At 46.1% G+C, this 23,980-nt stretch overlaps 1 protein-coding gene across 19 annotated transcripts in view; it reads right to left on the reverse strand.

Moving 5' to 3' along the window:
* Window positions 1-21,977, reverse strand: part of cfi (complement factor I) — an 86,916-nt gene extending 64,939 nt beyond the window's left edge. Inside the window, exons 1-5 of one of the 19 annotated variants that reach the window (XM_033019506.1) lie at window positions 21,809-21,977; window positions 17,850-17,898; window positions 16,378-16,425; window positions 14,903-14,938; window positions 11,280-11,315 (exon numbers count right to left, since the gene is read on the reverse strand). In XM_033019506.1, the coding sequence (XP_032875397.1) occupies window positions 11,280-11,315; window positions 14,903-14,938; window positions 16,378-16,425; window positions 17,850-17,898; window positions 21,809-21,870 (231 nt within the window). In that variant the 5' untranslated portion in view covers window positions 21,871-21,977. Of the gene's footprint in view, window positions 1-11,279; window positions 11,316-14,902; window positions 14,951-16,377; window positions 16,426-17,849; window positions 17,899-21,807 lie in introns of all 19 variants that reach the window. The other 18 variants (XM_033019480.1, XM_033019515.1, XM_033019496.1 and 15 more) reach the window with 18 other exon arrangements.
* Between the last annotated feature and the right edge of the window lie 2,003 nt (window positions 21,978-23,980).

Here is a 23,980-nt window from a genome sequence, read left to right on the forward strand (position 1 = left end):
AAAAGAGTCGATGTAGGGGGCAGATCTGATAGGGAGGGGGGTGCTGCTCCACAGTCTAGGGGCCGCAACAAACTCTAGGCCACCCCTGAGCTTAAGTTTAGACCGCGGGACAGCCAGGAGCCCCAAGTCAGCCGACCTGAGGGACCTGGAGGTAGAGCAAGGGGTAAGGAGGTCTGTGACGTAGGGGGGAGCAACCCCGTTTAGGGCTTCATAGACAAACAGGAGAACCTTAAAATCAACTGTTGAATGCTGATGAAGGCCTTTGATACTCAATACCTGGCTGATAAAGGCAAGCATACCACACACTTGCTCAGATTAAACTCAATCTGCCACTTCTCCGCCCCGATATATAACGGATCTATAACCCTCTGCATCATTTGATAGTGTTCCTCACTATTTGCATCTTCACTAATCTTGGTATTATCTGAAAACTTACCATCTGCATTTACGTTCATCGACACAAAATGCTGGAGTAACTGAGCGGGATAGGCAGTATCTCTAGAAAGAAGGAATGGGTGATGTTTCATGTCGATACCCTTCGGGTCGATAATCAAAGATGCTGCCAGTCCTGCTGTTACTCCAGCATTAGTAAGAAAGGAAGAGGCGGAGACAGTGGTCTGTGGGAGAGCTGGGAAGGGGAGGGGAAAGAGGGAGAAAGCAAGGACTACCTGAAATTGGAGAAGTAAATGTTCATACCGCTGGGGTGTAAACTACCCAAGCGAAATATGAGGTGCTGCTCCTCCAATTTATGGTGGGCCTCACTCTGGCCATGGACGAGGCCCAGGACAGAAAGGTTGGTTTCAGAATGGGAGGGGGAGTTAAAGTGCTGAGCCACCGGGAGATCAGGTTGGTTATTGCGAACTGAGCGGAGGTGTTGGTCAAAGCGATCGCCAAGCTTAAGCTTGGTCGTACACATAACTGGTCTAATGCCTTTTAAATGTTATTAAACCTGTCTCAACTACTTCTCGTACTCTCATTCTGAAAAAAGGATCCTGACCTGAAACATCACCTATCCATGTCTTCCAGAGACATATTCTCGGGCAGCACACTGGCACAGCGGTAGAGTTGCTGCTTCACAGCGTCAGAGATCCGGGTTCAATCCTAACTACGGGTGCTGTTAGTGTGGAGTTTGTACGTGTTCCCTGTGACTGCGTGGGTTTTCACTGGGTGCTCCGGTTTTCGCCCACACTCTAAAGACGTGCATGTTTGTAGGTTAATTGGCTACTGTAGATTGTAAATTGTCCCTGTTATGTAGGATAGTGCTAGTGTATGGGGTGATCACTGGTCGGCGTGGACTCGTTGGGCCAAAGGGCCAGTTTACGTGCTGTATCTCTAAAGTCTAAAGTAAAGTCTAAATTGAGGTTCTCCAGCATTTTATGTCTAATTAAATCTATCCCATCTCACCTTAAACCCATATCCTCTAGTTCTTGCTTCCACTGCACTGGAAAAAAGAGTCTATGTATTCACCCTATCTAGTCCCCTCGTGGTTTGATACACCTCTATAAGATAACTCCTCAGCCTCCTGCAGTCCTAAGAGAGACAAAAAATGGAGTAAAGGGCCTGTCCCACTTTCACAACCTAATTCACGACCTTTTTTACTCGTGGACATTTTTCATCATGCTAGAAAAATGCCCCGACCTACTTGGTGCCACGAGTACCTACGACTAACATCATGGCCTGCTCCGACCTACCTACGAACTCCTACGACCTCGTGACGACCATGCTGTGAGTATGAGTCAAGGGCAAACCCGGCAGAGGTCGTGAATTAGGTCATGAAAGTGGGACAGGCCCTTTACTCAGCAGCATCTCTGGAGAAAAACAATAGGTGACGTTTCGGGTCAAGACCCTTCTTCAGACTGCTCAAGTCCTAGCCTGTCCAATTTCTCCCTATAGTTCATGACCTTAAGACCTGGCAACATCCTCATAAATCTTCTCTGCATTCTGTCCAACGTAATACATATCCCTTCATACACTTAAAATCTTTTTGGAATCTCTTTAATCATACCTGCCAGAGCCATTTCATGCCTCCCTTTCTGTCTTGGTTCTATTATCCTCCAGGGAAACCTTGATCCGAGCTGTCTTGACCTAATGCCTCATTCTTTCTCCTGACCAGAGCCACAATTTCTATGGTCACCCATGGTTCCACCTTGCCATGCCCTTTACTCTAACGGGAATATGCTTACCTTAAACTCTCACAATCAACCTTTAAGAAGCAAAACAATTTCAAGACATCTCTTTGCTCACTTACAACCTACTCCAATCATCTTTTGCTAGTTTCTATGTAATAACATCAAAATTGGCCTTGTATCATTTCTGAACTTTAACTTGTGGACTAGCTCTGTCCTTATCCACAACTATTTTAAAGCTAGGTGGTGCAGCGGTAGAGATGCTGCGCTTACAGCGCCAGAGACCCGGGTTCGATCCCGATTATGAGTGCTGTCAGTATGGAGTTTGTACGTTCTCCCTGTGACCAAGTGGGTTTTCTCTGAGATCTTCGGTTTCCTCCCACACTCCAAAGACATACAGGTTTGTTGGTTAATTGGCTTAGTATAAATGTAAATGGTCCCTAGTGGGTGTAGCATGGTGTTAGTGTGCGGGGATCACTGGTCGGTGCGGACTCGGTGGGCCCCAGGTACTTCCTGTGCAACTACAGGAGATGCAACACCTGTCCCTATACCTCCTCCCTCGACTCCGTCCAAGGACCCCATAAGTGAGGCAGAGGTTCACTTGCACCTCCTCCAACCTCACCTTCTGTATCCGCTGTTCCAGGTGTGATCTATATATCGGCGAACACCTCCGCTCAGTTCGCCTAGGCCTACATGATCTCCCGGTTGCTAAACACTTTAACTCCCCCTCCCATTCCCACACTGACATTTCAGTCCTGGGCCTCCACTGTCAGAGTGAGGATCAATGCAAATTGGAGGAACAGCACCTTATATATCGCTTGGGCAGCTTACAACCCAGCAGTATGAATATTGACTTCTCTTACTTCAAGTATCCCTTGCTATTCCTCTCTCTCCATCTCTCCCTCACCGTGGATCCCTCCAACTAGTTTCCCTGTCCTCCTGATTAATTTTACTGATTGTATGCCTCATTGTCACCTTCCTCTCAGCTAACAATGATCCATTCTACATTTCCTTCAACAGCATCTGCTTTGATCTGTCGTATTCACACCTCACCCTTCCATATCTCTAATCTCGTTCTCCCCTGACTCTCTGTCTGAAGAAGAGTCTCGACCATAAAAACGTCACCCATTCCTTTTCTCCAGAGATGCTGCCTGTCCCGTTGAGTTACTCCAGCATTTTGTGTCTATCTTAACTGTCAGGCCTCCAGCATCGAAGTAAATGCAATTTAATCCAACAGTCTTTCCTCCCTTCCTGACCTAATCTTGCCTATCCTGTCTACTGAATTTTCTGCCATTGACTTCTGTACCAACCTTCAGCCTTCCACCGGTCTCACCATGACATTGGAGACCATCGCCCTGTCAATCTAATTTAAACCCTCTCGAGTAGCACCAGCAATCCTGCCCGCAAGGATATTGGTGCCCGCACAGTTCCCCTGCAACCAGTCCTTCTCTTACAGATCATCTCTGCCCCAGACGAGATCTCGGAGGCCCAAAAAATCTGAATCCCTGCTCGCTCCACCAATTCCTCAGCCCCACACTCACATAACTGTCCTCCTATTCCTACCCTCACTAAAACATCGAACAGCAACAGGCCCTTTGTCCCCATTTGTCCATGTGGAACATGATGCCAAGTTAAACTAATCTCCTTTGCCTGCGCATGAGCTACACCTCTCCATTCCCTGCAAATACGTGCCTATCTAAAAGCCTCTTAAATGCCCCTTCTGTATCTGCCTTTATCACCAACCTTGCCAGCGTGAATGTGACACTGAGAAGAGTCGATCCCTTTGCACTGAGTCTTAATCGTCTATCAGCTAGACCGAGTCTGGAGGCAAATATTTTTCCCTGACGAACTCAGAGTTTATTGTGCCAGTTTCAAAACAACACAGAAGATACTGTGAATAGACACAAAATGCTGGAGTAACTCGGCGGGACAGGCAGCATAGAGTCAGGGAATCATAGAGTGATACAGTGTGGAAACAGGCCCTTCGGCCCAACTCGCCCACACCAACTAACAATGTCCCAGCTGCACTAGTCCCACCTGTCTGCGCTTGGTCCATATCCCTCAAAACCTGTCCTATTCATGAACCTGTCTAACTATTTCTTCAACGATGGGATAATCCCAGCCTCAACTACCTCCTCTGGCAGCTTGTTCCCTACACCCACCACCCTTTGTATGAATAACTTACTCTGGAGAGAAGGGATGGGTGACGTTTCGAGTCAAGACCCTTCTTCGGACTAAGAGTCAGGGGAGGGGGAGACTAGAGATATGGAAGGTTGTGTGAAAATGACAGATCAATGCAGACGATGATAGGGAAATGTAGAATGGTCCATTGATGGCTGAGGGGAAGGCTACAACGAGGCATACAAACAGTAAAATTAATCAGGAGGACAGTGAAACTTGTCAGAGAACTAGGGTGGGGGAGGGATGGAGAGAGAGGGAAAGCAAGGGATACTTGAAGCTAGAGTAATCAATATTCATACTGTTGGGTTGTAAGCTGCCCAAGCGAAATATGAAGTGTAGTGGTTCTCTTCTATTGCTTCACTAACTCTGTCGCAATTCCTTAAGAGCCTGTCCCACTTGGCGATCTTTTTCGGCGACTGTCGGTATCATTGACTGACGTATCAGGTCACTGAAAAAGTCGAGGCGTGACGACGTGTTGACGCGCGGTGTCGCCTCAAGTGTCGTGACATTTTTTTTGTCGCCGCTGGATTTTGAAATGTTCAAAATCTTTCAGCGACCCTGATATGTCAGTCAATGACGCTGGCAGCCGCCGAAAAAATTTGCCGAGTGGGACAGGCCCTTAAGGCTTTTGAGAATTTTATTTTCAGTGGAATGGAGGTGAGGAAACACAACTTTCTCAGTAGTAACAATGGCACGTCATTGGGCAGCATAAATGTGCAAGATATTATCAGCAGTGATGTACAATTACTGGTAGATATTGGTCAATACCATTGGCCAATACCAATTCCACATCTGTAGAATAAAGAAATAAAAGGAAGCATATGGCAAGTGCAACAAACTGAATATAGAGCAGGAGTAATAGGAGTGCAGAACTTACGCTGCATAAAGAAGTACTTTAAAAAAATTAAGACGGTAAAGAGGGTACACAAAATATCACTGGCATGCAGTTTTAAGAAATGTCATAAAGAATTTTATATGTAGGGTAAGATTATTGAGTTATAGTTAGAGTTGTACAGCACAGAACAGGCCCTTCGGCCCACCTTGTCCATGTCAACCAAGTTAGGCTCATCCAATTTGCCAACATTTTCTCATATCCCTCTAAACCCTTCTGATCCATAATTGTCCAAATCTATATATAACTAAAAGTCTTATCTTGTTTGTATGTATGTATGTCCTTCTTGCCCTTCTGTCTCTGCCCCTCTCTCTCTGTCTCTCCCTATTCTCTCTCTGCCCTCACTCTCTATCCCCCCCCCCCCCCCCCTCTCTAGATGAGCCTGCGAGTTGGGGGCTATGCGTCAATGGATAGGCGGTTATGGGGTAAAAGGAGCAAATTAATAATATTAATATAATATCAATGGGGGTAGTTAGCGTGTGTGCGGGGCGGTAATTAGTGTGTGTGATGCCACATGCCATGCCGCGCCCCGCCCCCCCCCCCCCCCCTTTGAGCTTTCATTTTAACCATGCCCCTCATGATCTTGTACACATCAATAAGGTCAAGAAAGTAACCAGAGAAAGAGTAGGCCCAACAGTATCCTGAAAGTGATGACTGAATATGTGGTGAACGAGGAATATGGAATATGTGCTTTCCTCGGCTAGTATGTAGAATATAAGAGTATTAGTGTATTAGTATTAGACACCAAATGCTGGAGTAACTCAGCGGGACAAACAGCATCTCTGGAGAGTAGGAATGGGTAACGTTTCGGGTCGAGACCCTTCTTCAGTATAAGAGTATAAGAGTAAAAAGGTTATAGAACATTAGTTGGACCGTTCATTGTATACTGATGCAAAATGCTAGAGTAACTCAGCAGGTCAGGTCTGTAGAGGGAATATAGAGCTGATGTTTTGGGCCAAGCACTTTCTTCAGACATTGTCGTAAGGGGAAAAAGCTGGAGAGAAGAGGTGGGGCGGACAAAGCTGGGGAATTGAGGATCGACCAGAAACGTCACCCATTCCTTCTTTCCAGAGATGCTGCCTGTCCCGCTGAGTTACTCCAGCATTTTGTGTCTATCCTGGGAATTGAGGGGTGGTTACAGATGAGTGTTTGATTTGCAGATGAGTGGAGTAACTCAGTAGGCCAGGCAGCATCTCTAGAGAAAAGGAATGGGTGACGTTTCGCATCGAGACCCTTCTTCAGACTGAAAGTTAGGGGAGAGGGAATGGAGAAATATGAAAAGGTACATAGAACAACTTAATGAAAGATACGCAAAAAGACAGATCAAAGCCAGCAACGATGACCAAGGAAAAGCGGAGGCCACAATGGTCCATTGTTGGCTGTGGGGAAGGTGATAGCAAGTAATACAAACAGTGAAACTCAGCAGGATGACCTTGACTCCTATACAGTATATCGGTGAGACCAAGCGCAGACTCGGCGATCGTTTCGCTGAATACCTTCGCTCAGTCCGCCTCGGCTATCGCGATCTCCCGGTTGCTAAACACTTTAACTCCCCCTCCCATTCCCACACTGACCTTTCCGGCCTGGGCCTCCTCCACAGTCAGAGTGAGGCCCAACATGAATTGGAGGAACAGCACCTCATATTTAGCTTGAGCAGCCTACACCCCAGCGGTATGAATTACAGATTTAATGAAGATAAGGTAAATGAGAACAAAATAGTACAGAGCATTCGTGAAGGAATTAAAATAAAAATACATTGCATTTTAAAAGGCGGAGATTAAAAGGCTGGAGTGCTTGGTGTCCCTGTATACTCAAAATTAGCTTGCAGGTTTGGAAGCAATTGGAAAACAAATTCCTTTAGAACAAAATAATGTGAATACAACAGTGTATATCAATGATATGGAGTCTTTGTTAGAGTGCTTTGGGAATAATATCTACAGACGAGGTCTCCCTACCTAATTGTATAACATGAGTATTCAGACACTTAACATGGAGAGGCACGATGAACAAGGAACACTAAACATGGTCATATGAATTAAATATTCAGATTGGTCACTGTTAATTGTAGTGATTTAAGTGATTTTTCTCTTGATACAGGGTTTAAGATATGATGAGCATTTGGCGGCACTGGTTCCTCCACCTGCTGGAGTTTAGAAGGATGAGGGGGTAGCTCAATGAAACTTACCGAATTGGATAGATGTGGAGAGGATGTTTCCACTGGTGGGAGAGTCTAGGACTAGAGGTCTTAGCCTAAGAATTAGGAAGGAGATGATGAGGAATTTCTTTAGTCAGAGGGTGGTGAATCTGTGGAATTCTTTGCCAGGTCAATGGATATTTTTAAGGCAGAGATAGAAAGATTCTTGATTAGTACGGGTGTCAGAGGTTATGGGGAGAAGGCAGGAGAATGGGGTTAGAAGGGAGCGATAGTTCAGACGTGATTTAATGGTGGAGTAGGCTTGATGGGCCGAATGCCCTATTTCTGCTCCTGTCACATGACCTTATGATCTACAGTTGGATAACAGTAAAACACAATCAATAGACTGAAAAAGATTGTAGTACTTGTTGCTTTAATGCTGGTTGATGTTTCTTTGCTTTCTTTCGGTAACAGAACCTGAAGAACCAAATAAGAACATAGAGCAAGCTTTTTTGATGACGTGACCAAAAAGGTTGATGAGGGCAGTGCTGTAGAAGTATATATGGACTTTGGCAAGGCATTCAACAAGGTTCCGCATGATCGGCTGCTCCAGAAGGTTAGATCGAATGGGATCCAAGGAGAGATAGCTGAATGGATAGAAATGTGGCCATGGAAGGAAGCAGAGGGTGATGGTGGAAGGTTGCTTCTCAGACTGAAGGCCTGTGACCAGTGGTCTGCCTCAAGGTTTGGTGTTGGGCCCATTGCTGTTGCTATCTATAATCAATGATTTGGATGAGAAAGTACATGGCATGATCAGTAAGTTTGCAGATGACACAAAAGTGGATGGTTTTGCAGATAGTGAAGTTGTCAAAAATCGCAGCAGGATCTTGATCGGTTGGCCAGGTGGGTGGAGGAATGGTTGATGCAATGTATACAGAGAAATGTGAGGTGTTGCATTTTTGGAAGTCTAACATGGGCAGGATCTACACAGTGAATGGTAGGCCTCTGGGGAGTGTTGTAGAGCAGAAGGATCTAGCAATGCAGGTGTATAGTTCCTTGAAGGTGGAGTTGCAGGTAGTTTGGGTGATCAAAATGGCTTTCGGCTCTTTGGCCTTCATCAATCCGAGCATGGAGTATAAAGGTTGGTGGGACATGTTGCAGTTATTTATATAAGATGTTGATGAGGCTACATTTAGAATATTGTGCACCAGGATCTCTTCCATACCCCGAAACACTGCTCTCTCTCCCCATCCCCGCACTCGCAACAAGGGCAGAATCCCCCTAGTCCTCACCTTTCACCCCACCAGCCGTCACATACAACAAGTAATCCTCCGTCAGTTTCGCCACCTCCAACGTGACCCCACCACTCGCCACATCTTCCCATCTCCCCCCATGTCTGCCTTCCGCAAAGACCGCTCCTTCCGCAACTCCCTTGTCAATTCTTCCCTTCCCTCCCGTACCACCACCTCCCCGGGCACTTTCCGTTGCAACCGCAAGAAATGCAACCCCTGTCCCTTTACCTCCCCCCTCGACTCCATTCAAGGACCCAAGCAGTCGTTCCAGGTGCGACAAAGGTTCACCTGTATCTCCTCCAACCTCATCTACTGCATCCGCTGCTCTAGATGTCAGCTGATCTACATCGGTGAGACTAAGCGGAGGTTGGGCGATCGTTTCACCGAACACCTCCGCTCGGTCCGCGAGAACCTACCTGACCTCCCGGTGGCTCAGCACTTCAACTCCTCCTCCCATTCCCCGTCCGACCTCTCTGTCCTGGGTCTCCTCCATAGCCAGAGTGAGCAACACCGGAAATTGGAGGAACAGCACCTCATATTCCGCTTGGGGAGTCTGCATCCTGGGGGCATTAACATTGAATTCTCCCAATTTTGTTAGTCCTTGCTGTCTCCTCCCCTTCCTCAGCCCTCGGGTTGTCTCCTCCCATCCCTCAGCCCTCGGGCTCCTCCTCCTCCTTTTCCCTTCCTTCTCCCCGCCACCCCCTATCAGTCTGAAGAAGGGTTTCGGCTCGAAACGTTGCCTATTTCCTTCGCTCCATAGATGCTGCTGCACCCGCTGAGTTTCTCCAGCATTCTGTGTACCTTTAGAATATTGTGTTTAGTTCTGGGCACCATGTTATAGGAAATATGTTGTCAAGCTGGAAAGGGTACAGAAAAGATTTACGAGGATGTTGCCAGGACTCGAGGGTCAGAGGTTGAGCAGGTTAGGACTCTATTCCTTGGAGCGCAGGAGGATAAGAGATTATCTTATAGAAGGGTACAAAATTGTGAGAGGAATAGATTGGGTAAACGCACAGTCTCTTGGCCAGAATACGGCCGTTGAGAACCACAAGACGTAGGTTTAACGTGAGGGAAGAAAGATTTAAAAGGAACCTGAGGGGTAACTTTTTCACACGTAGGATGGTGGGTGTGTGGAGCAAGCTGCTGAAGGACATAGTTGAGGCAGAGACTATGATAACGTTTAAGAAACATTTAGACATGTAATGTCAAACGCAGGCAGGTGGGACTTGTGTAGATGGGACATGTTGGTCGGTGTGGGCAGGTTGGGGCGATGGGCCTGTTTGAACGCTGTATGACTCAATGACTCTAAAGGGCCACTTGGCCGTCATTTGCGCCTCATACACGCATCATATGTTAAATGGGTCGATGCGTCGTGGGTGTAACTCAGCGGGACAGGCAGCATCTCTGGAGAGAAGGAATGGGTGACGTTTCTGGTCGAGACCTTCAGACTCATCAGGGGAAAGGGAAACGAGAGATATAGGACAAATGAATGAATGAAAGATATGCAAAAAAGTAACAATGATGAAGGATGCAGGCCATTGGACGACATTTGGCGCAATGGGCTAAGTGTTCGGCTGGCAACCGGAAGGTAGCCGGTTCGAATCACGCTTGGAGTGCATACTGTCGTTGTGTCCTTGGGCAAGACACTTCACCCACCTTTGCCTGTGTGTGAATGTGTGTGAATGTGTGTGAGTGATTGGTGGTGGTCGGAAGGGCCGTAGGCGCAGATTGGCAGCCACGCTTCCGTCAGTCTGCCCCAGGGCAGCTGTGGCTACAGAAGTAGCTTACCACCACCGAGTGTGACTGAGGAGTGAATGAATAATGCGAAGTAAAGCGCCTTGAGTATTAGAAAGGCGCTATATAAATCCCATCCATTATTATTATTATTATTCTTGTTAGCTGTTTGCCCAGTGAGAACGGGAACCTGGTGCGACATGGATGGGGGAGGGATGGAGAGAGAGGGAGTGGAGGGGTTACCATCTCTGGAGAGAAGGAATGGGTAGTCAAAATTAGCTTGCAGGTTTGTGAGGCAATTGGGAAACAGAAACATAGAAACATAGACAATAGGTGCAGGAGTAGGCCACTTGCCTCTTTGAGCCAGCACTGCATCCAATATGATCATGGCTGGTCATCCAAAATCAGTACCCCATTCCTGCTTTCTCCCCATATCCCTTGATTCCGTTAGCCCTAATAGCTATATCTAACTCTTCTGTGGCAAAAATAATTTGATTACAACAGTGGAGATCAATTATATAGAGCCTTTTTCAGAGTGCATTGGGAATAATGTGTACAGATCCAGTCTCCCTACTGATTTATTAGAGTAAAACATGGGGTGGGAGATTGCAACCTTCATGTGGTCCGCCGTGTTTCGACGAATGCAATCAACCCGGCGTGCACAATCAAATAAGATCAAATAGAACAAGTTGTCATACAACTTTAGGCTGTGCACGCCATACACAAGAAGAAGAAGAGTAAAACATGAGTATCCAGGCTCTGAATATGATGAGGCAAGGTAAAGTAGGAACACTAAACATGGTCATATCAATAAAATGTCACTGTTAATTGTAGTGATTTATTTGTAATTCTCTTTTTCTCTTGATACAATTGGATAGCAGTCAATCACAATCAATAGGTTACAATAAATCAGTACTTACTGGCAGGGCGCTCGTTGATGTTTCATTGCTTTCTTTCTGTAACGGAACCGGCAGAAATTTGGCAACGTTGCTTGTAAATTAACATCAATAGTATTATCATAGCACATTTACATAGATCCTTGAACAATGAAGTACGCTAAGTCGATTCACAGATTACCATAAGTGCGGCACGGTGGCGCAGCGGTAGAGTTGCTGCCTCACAACCCCAATAGATCTGAGTTCGATCCTGACTACGGGTGCTGTCTGGACGGAGATTGTATGTTTTCCCCTGCGTGGGTTTTTTTCCCCCCAAGATATTCTGTTTCCTCCCACGCCACAAAGATGTACAGGTTTGTAGGTTAATTAGCTTGGTAGAAATGTAAATTGTCCCTTGTGTGTGTAGGATAGTGTTAATGTGCGGGGATCGCTGGTCGGTGCGGACTCGGTGGGCCGAAGGGCCTGTTTCTGCCCCGTATCTCTAAACTAAACGACACTAAAAAGATAGAGAATAAAGAAATAAAAATTTGGTTCATTAACATGATAAGAATAGCTTAGTATTTGTTAAAGACAGACACACAACTGTGGAGTAACTCAGCGGGACAGGTAGCATGTCTAGAGAGAAGGAATGGGTGATGTTTCGGGTCGAGCCTTCTAAAGACTGAAGATGGGTCTCAACCTGAAACGTTACCCATACCTACTCTCTAGAGTTGCTGCCTGTCCCGCTGAGTTACTCCAGCATTTTGTGTCTATCTTCAGTGTAAACCAGCATCTGCAGTTCTTTCCTACACACTTAGTATTCGCTGTTTGGGTTTGAAGATTGATGCACAAAGCTCTTGGTCCACCAGGCAGAAGTGACTCCAAGCACAGGAAAAAAAACTGCTGGAGGAACTCAGCAGCTCAGGCAACATCTGTGGAGGTGAAGGGATAGTTTTTGGATCAAGATACTGTGTCAGGACGAAGGGTGCAGAGAAGTGTGGCCAGTGTAAATATGAGAGAAGGAAGGTGAGGCAGTGGCTGGCAGGCACAAGCTAGAATTAAGTGGGCAGATGGAGCCAGGTGAGGGATGAGAAGGTGCAGTTGGTGGACAGTGGTGGGTGGGTGATAAGTGGACACACAAGAAGCTATAGATAGATGGTGGAATTTGATAAGTAAGGAAGGTGATGATTAGAAGCAAATAAGGGAAGAATGATGTGCATATGGTCATGGTCTATGAAAGCCAGCATACCCTATGCTTTCTTTACAACTCTATCTACTTGTGTAGTCACTTTCATGGAGTTATTAATTTCAAGTTCAAGTTCAAGTTCACATTTATTGTCACATGCACCAATTGTTACAGTGATATTTGATTTACCATACAGCCATATTAATAAAAAGAACACAATACACAATAGAGTTTAACATAAACATCCACCACAGTGGAATCAATGTTTCCCGCTGTGATGGAAGGCAATAAAGTTCAGTCATCTTCCTCCTTGTTCACCCGTGGTCGGGGCCTTTGAGCCCTCCACAGTCGCCGCTACGGACAGCCCGATGTACAGGCCCTCTCGCCGGGATGATCGGAACTCCGTTATTGGGCGGATCGGAACACACTCTGCGGCTTGGAGTACCCGAATCGGCTGCTTCTTACCGGAGACCGCGGCCACAGGCTGAGCTGGTCGGAGCTCCAACACTGGCGATCCTCGGCAAAAGATCCCAGGCTACGCGATGTTAAAGTCAGCGCCGCGCCCGCGGCTTAAAGGTCCGCAGACCACAGCTCCACGGTGTTAAAGTCAGCAGGCCCCGCGATCGGAAATCCAACACTGGCGATCCTCGACAAGGATCCCAGGCTCCGCGATGGTAAGTGCGGCTTCACCATTGATTAATATAACTGCAATATGGCATCCTAACCTCTATACTCAATACACTGACTGATGAAAGCCAATGTGCCAAAAACCTTTTTGACCACCCTATTTACCTGTGACGCCAACATCAAGGAACTATGTACCTGCACTCCTAGATCTCTCTGCTCTGCAACACTCCCAGAGCTCTACCATTCACTGTTGATGGCTAGTGGGATAATGCTTGTGCTGCAGACATTAACTAATTATATCAATTATATAGATGGTTATCAAGTGTAATATATCCGTATTTTCTGATAGATTAAAGCAGGCTTATATCCCTCATAAGCCCCAACTGCTTCCATCCTCTCAAACCTTTCCTTTTACTCTTACTTTGTGACCAAATTTACAACTTTGGTCATCCAAGGTTCCCTTACTTTGTCATCCTTATCACTCCCCCTTGCTGGAGCATGCCGCTCCTGAACTTTGATCAACTGGTCTTCAAACTGCTCCCACACATGTCAGACCCAATAACGATTGCTCCCGGTATACCCTCCCAAACGACATGCCGAATAAAGTTTGAGTTTGTCTTTGTGGAAAATTTGGGAAAATGGGCCAAAGTAGTTTGCAAAGGTTGATGGGATATTGGGCCAAGCCACATTGGCAATCGGTATGAACATTGACTTCTCCAATTTCAGGTAGTTCCTGCTTTCTCCTCCCCTTCCCAGCTCTCCCTCAGCCCACTGTCTCCGCCTCTTCCTGTCTTCTTCCCCCCCCCCCCTTCCCCAGCCACCCTCACGACCCGAAACTTTGCCTATTTCCTTCGCTCCATAGATGTTGCCTCACCCGCTGAGTTTCTCCAGCATTTTTGTCTACCTTCGATTTTCCAGCATCTGCAGTTCTTTCTCAAACATTTTGGCAATTTCAGATGTCAGCTGAATAGCAGACCATTTCTTGTGTAAGAGCATCTGTTACTTATGTTAGCAGAAAGAAAACCACATCTTGTATAACAAAGGGGCATAAAGGGAAGCTGTTGACACATGACAGGATGTCAGAAAGACTATTTCTTTATTTTGCTTTATTATGACAAAAGGGTTTATAATAATAATACTCTTACTGCCCTACTGACTCTACTGTTAGATAATGCAGTACCAGGAGAAGTAGCTACCATTAATTCTACTTCATCAGCTTTTATAACCACACATAAGAGGAACCATTTCACGTGAATACATGTGACACGGACTTAAGTGTATAAATATGCTGTGAATGTTATTAATCTGTGGAGTTGCTCGTCTAGCCTTTGACTAGGCATTCTTCCCTCGCGTGCAAGTAAAATAATGGTGCAATCTGACGGTCATGTTATTTTGTGTGTGCACGAGAGTCTTACATGGAGTGAAGATTTTGTGCTTTATTGTGCAGGAAGGAACTGCAGATGCTGGTTCAGACGGAAGATAGACACAAAAGGCTAGAGTAACAGCAGGACAGGCAGCATCTCTGGAGAGAGGGAATAGATGACGTTTTGCGTCAAGACCCTTCTTCAGACTTCAAACTGAGGAACAGAGTCTGAAGATGGGTCTCGAACCAAAATGTCACTTATTCCTTCTCTCCAGAGATGTTGCCTGTCCCGCTGAGCTACTCCAACATTTTGTGTCGATACAAGGTCTAGTATATTCCCTTCTCAGGTTGAAATATTCTGGGTGAGCATTCGTTCTGTAACGGAACCTGTCACTGTTAATTGTAGTGATTTATTTGTAATTCTCTTTTTCTCTTGATACAATTGGATAGCAGTCAATCACAATCAATAGGTTACAATAAATCAGTACTTACTGCCTGGGTGCTCGTTGATGTTACATTGCTTTCTTTCTGTAACGGAACCGGCAGAAATTTGGTAACATTGCTTGTGAATGAGCATCAATAGTATTATCATAGCACATTTACATAGATCCTTGAACAATGAAGTACGCTAAGTTGATTCACAGATAACCATAAGGGTGGCACGGTGGCGCAGCAGTAGAGTTGCTGCCTCACAACGAGAGTAGACCTGAGTTCGATCCCGACTACGGGCGCTGTCTGTACGGAGTTTGTATGTTTTCCTCGTGACCTGCGAGGTGTTTTTGTCCGAGACGTACAGGTTTGTTGATTAATTGGCTTGGTATAAATGTAAATTGTGTGTGTAGGATAGTGTTAATGTGCGGGGATCGCTGGTCGGTGCGGACTCGGTGGGCCGAAGGGCCTGTTTCTGCCCCGTATCTCTAAACTAAACTACACTAAAAAGATAGAGAATAAAGAAATAAAAATTTGGTTCATTAACATGATAAGAATAGCTTAGTATTTGTTAAAGACAGACACAAAACGGTGGAGTAACTCAGTGGGACAGGTAGCATGTCTAGAGAGAAGGAATGGGTGATGTTTCGGGTCGAGCCTTCTAAAGACTGAATGATGGGTCTCAACCTGAAACGTTACCCATTCCTTCTCTCCAGAGATGCTGCCTATCCCGCTGAGTTACTCCAGCATATTGTGTCTATCTTCAGTGTAAACCAGCATCTGCAGTTCCTTCCTACACACTTAGTAATCGCTATGTGGTTTTGAAGATTGATGCCTGAGCTTTTGCACAAAGCTCTGGGCCCACCAGGCAGAAGTGACTCTTAGTAGACTCCTCAGCTTTTGTAACCACACCTAAGAGGGACCATTACATGTGGACACATGCAACGTGGACTTGAGTGTATAAATATGCTGTAATTGTTATTAATCTGTGGAGTTGCTCGTCTAGCCTTTGACTAGGCATTCTCCCCTTGCGTGCAAGTAAAATAATGGTGCAATCTGACGGTCATGTTATTTTGTGTGTGCACGAGAGTCTTACATGGAGTGAAGATTTTGTACTTTATTGTGCAGGAAGGAACTGCAGATGCTGGTTCAGACCGAAGATAGACACAAAAGGGTGGAGTAACTCAGCAGGACAGGCAGCATCTCTGGAGAGAGGGAATAGATGACGTTTTGCGTCAAGACCCTTCTTCAGACTTCAAACTGAGGAACAGAGTCTGAAGATGGGTCTCGAACCAAAATGTCACCCATTCCTTCTCTCCAGAGATGTTGCCTGTCCCGCTGAGCTACTCCAACATTTTGTGTCGATACAAGGTCCAGTATATTCCCTTCTTAGGTTGAAATATTCTGGGTGAGCTTTCTTTCTGTGACGGAACCTGTCACTGTTAATTGTAGTGATTTATTTGTAATTCTCTTTTTCTCTTGATACAATTGGATAGCAGTCAATCACAATCAATAGGTTACAATATATCAGTACTTACTGCCTGGGCGCTCGTTGATGTTACATTGCTTTCTTTCTGTAACGGAACCGGCAGAAATTTGGTAACATTGCTTGTGAATGAGCATCAATAGTATTATCATAGCACATTTACATAGATCCTTGAACAATGAAGTACGCTAAGTTGATTCACAGATAACCATAAGGGTGGCACGGTGGAGCAGCAGTAGAGTTGCTGCCTCACAACGAGAGTAGACCTGAGTTCGATCCCGACTACGGGCGCTGTCTGTACGGAGTTTGTATGTTTTCCCCGTGACCTGCGAGGTGTTTTTGTCCGAGACGTACAGGTTTGTTGATTAATTGGCTTGGTATAAATGTAAATTGTGTGTGTAGGATAGTGTTAATGTGTGGGGATCGCTGGTCGGTGCGGACTCGGTGGGCCGAAGGGCCTGTTTCTGCCCCGTATCTCTAAACTAAACTACACTAAAAAGATAGAGAATAAAGAAATAAAAATTTGGTTCATTAACATGATAAGAATAGCTTAGTATTTGTTAAAGACAGACACAAAACGGTGGAGTAACTCAGCGGGACAGGTAGCATGTCTAGAGAGAAGGAATGGGTGATGTTTCGGGTCGAGCCTTCTAAAGACTGAATGATGGGTCTCAACCTGAAACGTTACCCATTCCTTCTCTCCAGAGATGCTGCCTATCCCGCTGAGTTACTCCAGCATATTGTGTCTATCTTCAGTGTAAACCAGCATCTGCAGTTCCTTCCTACACACTTAGTAATCGCTATGTGGTTTTGAAGATTGATGCCTGAGCTTTTGCACAAAGCTCTGGGCCCACCTGGCAGAAGTGACTCTTAGTAGACTCCTCAGCTTTTGTAACCACACCTAAGAGGGACCATTACATGTGGACACATGCAACGTGGACTTGAGTGTATAAATATGCTGTAATTGTTATTAATCTGTGGAGTTGCTCGTCTAGCCTTTGACTAGGCATTCTCCCCTTGCGTGCAAGTAAATTAATGGTGCAATCTGACGGTCATGTCTTTTGTGTGTGCACGAGAGTCTTACATGGAGTGAAGATTTTGTACTTTATTGTGTAGGAAGGAACTGTAGATGCTGGTTCAAACCGTAGATAGACACATAAAGCTGGAGTAACAGCAGGAGAGGGAGCATCTCTGGAGAGGAGGAATGGATAACGTTTCGGGTCAAGACCCTTCTTCAGACTTCAAACTGAGGAACAGAGTCTGAAGAAGGGTCTCGACCCGAAATGTCACCCATTCCTTCTCTCCAGAGATGTTGCCTGTCCCGCTGAGCTACTCCATCATTTTGTGTCGATACAAGGTCTAGTATATTCCCTCCTCAGGTTGAAATATTCTGGGTGAGCATTCTTTCTGTAACGGAACCTGTCACTGTTAATTGTAGTGATTTATTTGTAATTCTCTTTTTCTCTTGATACAATTGGATAGCAGTCAATCACAATCAATAGGTTACAATATATCAGTACTTACTGCCTGGGCGCTCGTTGATGTTACATTGCTTTCTTTCTGTAACGGAACCGGCAGAAATTTGGTAACATTGCTTGTGAAGTAACATTAATAGTGTCATCATAGCACATTTACATAGATCCTTGAACAATGAAGTACGCTACAATATGGGTGATGTTTCAGGTCAAGCCTTCTAAAGAGTGAAGAAGGGTTTCGACCTGAAACGTCATCCATACCTTCTCTCCAGAGAAGCTGCCTGTCCCGCTGAGTTACTCCAGCATTTTGTGTCTATCTTCAGTGTAAACCAGCATCTGCAGTTCCTTCCTACACATTTAGAATTCGCTATGTGGTTTTGAATGGTTAATGTTTCGGGTCGAGACCCTACTTCAGACTTCAAACTGAGGAACGGTGTCTGAAGACGGGTCTCATCCTGAAATGTCGCCCATTCCTTCTCTCCAGAGATGTTGCCTGTCCCACTGAGTTACTCCAGCTTTTTGTGTCTATTCGAGGTCCAGTATGTTCCCTTCTCAGGTTGAAATATTGGGTGACATTCAGGGGAGGCCAACCCCAGCATCATTGGTAACAGCTGGGTCCAATTAGTTGACGTGGGTTTGGCCATCAAAACCTTTTCAGCCTACTTCCTATAATTCCCAGTCTTTCCAAGCAGAGGAGAGAAGGGAGGGATGGAGGGAGGGATGGAAGGAGGGAAGGAGGGAAGGGAGGAAGGGAGGGAGGGAGGGAGGGAGGGAGGAAAGGAGGGAAGGGAGGAAGGGAGGGAGGGAGGGAGGAAAGGAGGGAAGGGAGGGAGGGAAGGAGGGATGGAGGAAGGGAGGAAGGAGGGAAGGGAGGAAGGGAGGAAGGGAGGGAGGGAGGAAAGGAGGGGAGGGAGGGAGGGAGGGAGGGAGTGAGGGGAAGGGAGGGAGGGAGGGAGGGAGGGAGGGAGGGAGGGAGGGAGGGAGGGAGGGAGAAACGGGAGCAAAGAAGGAAGGCGGGAGGGGAGCCTTGCGACATGTCGCCTGTAAGGTCGTGAGTAGTCGCCTAAAGAGTCGTATCTTTTTCTGGTCGCCGCAGAATGTTCAACATGTTGAAAATTTTAGGCAACCTGCTGCGACTATGATGGGTGCTGGCAAGTCGCCGAAAAAATCTTGTGAGTGGGACAGGCCCTTTATTAGACAAAATTTTGCAGCTAGCCATACAAAAAACTATTAAGGTGGCTGGTCGAAAGCTGGGCCAAATCTCAAGGAGCACCTTAAAAAGGGGGAGAATGGTGTTTGTAGCATTTTGCAGCAGGGATTCAAGTAATTGGTGATTTGACAGTGAAGATGTTGCAGGCCGACAGTGGAGTAATTGAGCGAAAGGCCAGACATTGGGAATGCAGATATCTACAAAAACTATGTTCATGCGGTTGGTTAGCCATCATTCCACGTACATCAGCAAACACGGATAGGTGACGGGACGGCAGATATTGCACAAGTTTGAATATGTGAAGCAAGAATTTGGAAGATCTCAAGTTAATGGATGACTAGACGTGGGAGTCAGGCCAGGATTGTAGTGGAATAACCAGGTTTAGAGGTAGCCACGCAGAGATGAAAGTTTGAGCAACAGATGAATAGGGACAGAATTTGGCAATATCATGCGTTAACTCGCCACCTTTCAGTGAAAACTGAAGATAGGTAACCAAGTATTTAATGTTGAAAAGATAGAGAAATGCTGGCTTAATGGAGTAAATAGCCTGCAGAATTAGCATAAAGTAACCTGATTTATAGCACAGAGATAAACCCTCGGGTCGGCTTTTATGCGCCATGCAACCACATCCTTCTACCTGCTTAAAGAGAAGGCTGACATCTGTGGCATGAACCGAAAATGTCAAAGGCAAAAGTTTACCTAGACAACAGAGAGAAAAAAGCCACAGCGGAGATCCATACACAGAAAAACAACAAAGAAATTAATATAAGCAAGAAGCCAAAAATGATTGCAACTGAAAATACAAGGAGGCGGGATTTCTCCTTGCATTCCTTCTGGCAACCTACGCTGCTTTATTCTTCAAGCCAGTGGCAGCACTACTGGGAAATCAGGCCCGCTCTTCATCCAACCAAGTGGATTACCACAGCAGAATGAATCTCATCTTGTTTGTTGTATCAACAATAATTTATTTAATTACGATTACGATACGAAGGACATCCTTGTGATTGAGGCAGTGCAGCACGAGATTAATCCCTGGGATGGTGGGACTGTCATATGAGGAGATATTGAAAAGACTAGGCTTGTATTCACTGGAGTTTAGAAGGATGAGGGGTTTCTTATAGAAACATATAAAATTATAAAAGGACTGGACAAGCTAGATGCAGGAAAAATGTTCCCAATGTTGGGCGAGTCCAGAACCAGGGGCCACAGTCTTAGAATAGAGGGGAGGCCATTTAAGACTGAGGTGAGAAGAAACCTTTTCATCCAGAGAGTTGTGAATTTGTGGAATTCCCTGCCACAGTGGAGGCCAAATCACTGGATGGATTTAAGAGAGAGTTATGCCCCTGTCCCACTTAGGAAACCTGAACGGAAACCTCTGGAGACTTTGTGCCCCACCCAAGGTTTCTGTGCGGTTCCCGGAGGTTCCCAGAGGTTTTTGTCAGTCTCCCAACCTGCTTCCACCACCTGCAACCTCCGGCAACCACCTGCAACCTCCGGGAACCGCACGGAAACCCGCAAAGTCTCCAGAGGTTTCCGTGCAGGTTTCCTAAGTGGGACAGGGTTAGATAGAGCTCTAGGGGCTAGTGAAATCAAGGGATATGGGGAGAAGGCAGGCACGGGTTATTGATTGGGAACGATCAGCCATGATCACAATGAATGGAGGTGCTGGCTCGAAGGGCCGAATGGCCTCCTCGTGCACCTATTTTCTATGTTTCTATGAAACAAAACAGTGGTGACACACCCACCACCATATTACAAAATCACCAAATTATCTAGACACTAAATTATCAAACAACTACAGCATATTACATTCCGTACAAATATACTAAATAACTACTATACAACTATGTCTCTCTCTGTCTAACACCACCTGGGTGCGGAGGTAACCCCGAAAAAAAAGGGCAAGCATCTGGCTCGGGCAAAGCCTTCTTCCGCCAAGTGCCAGCTTGGCCCGGCCATGAATCCCACCTTGGTCTGATGCCCACAAGTGAGCACCTTTCAGCTGGTGACACTTCTGTAAAGGGCCTGTCCCACTGTACGAGGTAATTTAAGAGTTCTCCCGAGTTTTCCCTGATTCGAACTCGGAGAATTACAGTAATAGCCGCACGTAGGTACTCGGGGCTCTCGTGGACATTTTTCAACATGTTGAAACATTTTCACGAGCTTACCGCGTTTCCCGAGTACCTGCCGTTAGTGTTACGAGCCGCTAAGAGACGTCCCGAGCTTCGACGTACCCGCCACATACATTCTACGTAGTCACCACTGGTTTGATTTTTTTTAACTCGGGAGAGCTCTTGAATTACCTCGTACAGTGGGACAGCCCCTTTACTTTGCAGAAGCCCCAACTGATCACATCCGCTCACAAGACATAGACCAAGTCATGGATCTTCCAGATCTGAATCACACAATAAGGTCATGAGGTCATAAGTGATAGGAGTAGAATATAAGGTCATAAGGGATAAGAATAGAATTAGGCATTTCAGCCCATCAAGTCTACTCCGCCATTTAATCGTGGCTGATCTGTCTCTCCCTCCCAACCCCATTCTCCTGCCTTCTCCCCGTAACCCTTGACACCCGCCCCCCCCCCCCCGTACTAATCAAGAATCTATCTATTTCTGCCTTAAAATTATAAGGCTTTTATAAAACAAGACATTCATGAAATATAAAAAAATATGCCTTAATACAGGGGCGGTCAGTGCACACTCATAGTGTTACTGAACATACTGCCACTGGCATCGATAATGAAATATCCAGCTGAGCTACGATCACTGTTGTTATTAAGAATGAAAGTTTTTACCTTTTGCTCAATTGCAGTAACAAAAAGGCACATCAAAGAGAGCAGAGGGACGGAGAGCATCATGTTGAAGCCTGCGCCTGTACGAACTCCTCACTCTACTGCAAAATCACGCACATCAATAGCACAAATCATCTGCACTGACAAATCAATGTTGACTGATTAATTCTAAACCAAGTATTGAGCAAGCACCATCAGATCTCAGATAAGTTCAACACCCAACCGTTGAAGCTGTTGAAAGCAGTTTGCACAGCACAAATATTTTTCGGACAAGTTTACTCTGTGAGCAGCAGGTGATTTCAGTGCCAATGGCCATTTGGAGTTTTTGATGGGTTTTTTCCCCCCATCCCTGACCTATTTTGTTATTTCTCCTGGTGATAGTTGAGCACAACGTGTGGACGGAGACTTGATGTCAAGTATTCTGACAAGGTTTGGAAGTGTGGAGAGCGACAGAGAGAAACGCTGGCACCAGGAGAACAAAGGAGCACTGTGAAAACGGCCTCGTGAAGAACATCTGGTGCGAGCGAGCTGAAGGTAACTTCATACGTAGCGCGGCCTTGAGAAGATAAGGTGTCCAGGAATGGCCTTTTTGCATAGGAACCGTATGATGAGAATGAAAATATCAACAGGCCACATAATTAAGGATCACCGTAAATTGTAGGAGTAGCACCTCATATTTTCGCTTGGGCAGTTTGTACCCCACATTGTACATTGACCTCTAATTTCAGGTAGTCCCAACTGTCTCCTCCCCTTCTCAGCTCTCCCTCAGCCCTCTGACTCCTCCTCTTCCTTTCTTCTTCCAGCCCCACCCTCACATCAGTCTAAAGAAGGGTTTCGGCCCGAAACGTTATCTATTTCCTTCGCTCCGTAGATGCTGCCGCACCCGCTGAGTTTCTCCAGCATTTTTGTCTACCTTTGATTTTCCAGCATCTGCAGTTCTTTCTTAAATAATTAAGAACTCTCCAGCCCGAGAAAGAACGAAGATGTGTTTTGTTTATTCAGCACTTGGATGAGTGGCAACTCGAAATGATTGACTTCAGAATTGTGAGAGCCTTGGGTTAGAACAAAGGTTTCCTTTGGGAGTTTGAAGGGAAAATGTAGTATAAAAGAAGGGCGGACCGAGACTTTGGGGGCAATGACCCCAGGAACAACCACGACAAGAAGAAGGGACATGAGTTTGGAACTCAGAGAAGACTACTCCAACCAACAGAGTGACTCTGCCCAATTCATCCATATGGGTAATACCCGAGTCCAAGTCATGGGTTTTGCGATTTAGTTTAAGAAGTGATAAGTTGAAATGGTAAAGTAAATGAGAAGTTATTGCAAATCAATGGTTTGCATGCATGATTAAGTTACTTGAGTGTTAATAAAGATTATGTTGCACTAAACCTTGGTTGAGTCTTTTGTTCGACACGTCAGTTGAAACCCTATAGAGGTAATTGAGTCAACAAAAGACACTGCAGTCCCCTGTTGATGTGTGTTGCCATGTCATAAATGGCAGTGCTTTCTGAGTCAAAGCATTAGCCTGTCAGGGCAGTCACGGTGGTGCAGTGGTAGAGTTGCTGCCTTACAGCGCATGCAGCGCCAGAGACCCAGGGTCGATCCTGACTACTGGTCCTGCCTGTACGGAGTTTGTACGTTCTCCCCGTGACCTGCGTGGGTTTTCTCTGAGATCTTCGCTTTCCTCACACACTTCAAAGACGTACAGGTTTGTTGGATGGTGTTAATGTGCGGGGATCGCTGGTCGGAGCGGACTCGGTGTTTCCTGCATGGTGTGGGAAGTCAGGGACACCGCTGGTGCTTTGGACAACTACACCTGCAGAAAGTGTGTCCAGGTGCAGCTCCTGAATGAATGGGTCAGGGAACTGGAGCAGCAGCTGGATGACCTCAGGGCCATCTGGGATACGAGAGTTTCGTGGACAGGACCTACGGTGAGGTCGTCATGCCAAGGATACAGGAGGAACAAAGGTGGGAGACTATGAGAAAGAGGAGTAACCGTGGGGTGCAGGAGACCCCAGTGGCCAAATGAAAACAGGGACGGCCTCTTGGGAACTGTCCGGGGAGACGATGTTTCCAGTCCGAGCGGCGGACAGGTCGATGGCTCCAATCCTAGTGATGAGACTCGACTGGCGAGACCAACGTCGGGCAGAGCCATAGTGGTGGGTGACTCCATTGT

Source organism: Amblyraja radiata, chromosome 1 (assembly GCF_010909765.2).
Source record: "Amblyraja radiata isolate CabotCenter1 chromosome 1, sAmbRad1.1.pri, whole genome shotgun sequence".
In the NCBI taxonomy this organism is placed as follows: Eukaryota; Metazoa; Chordata; class Chondrichthyes; order Rajiformes; family Rajidae; genus Amblyraja; species Amblyraja radiata.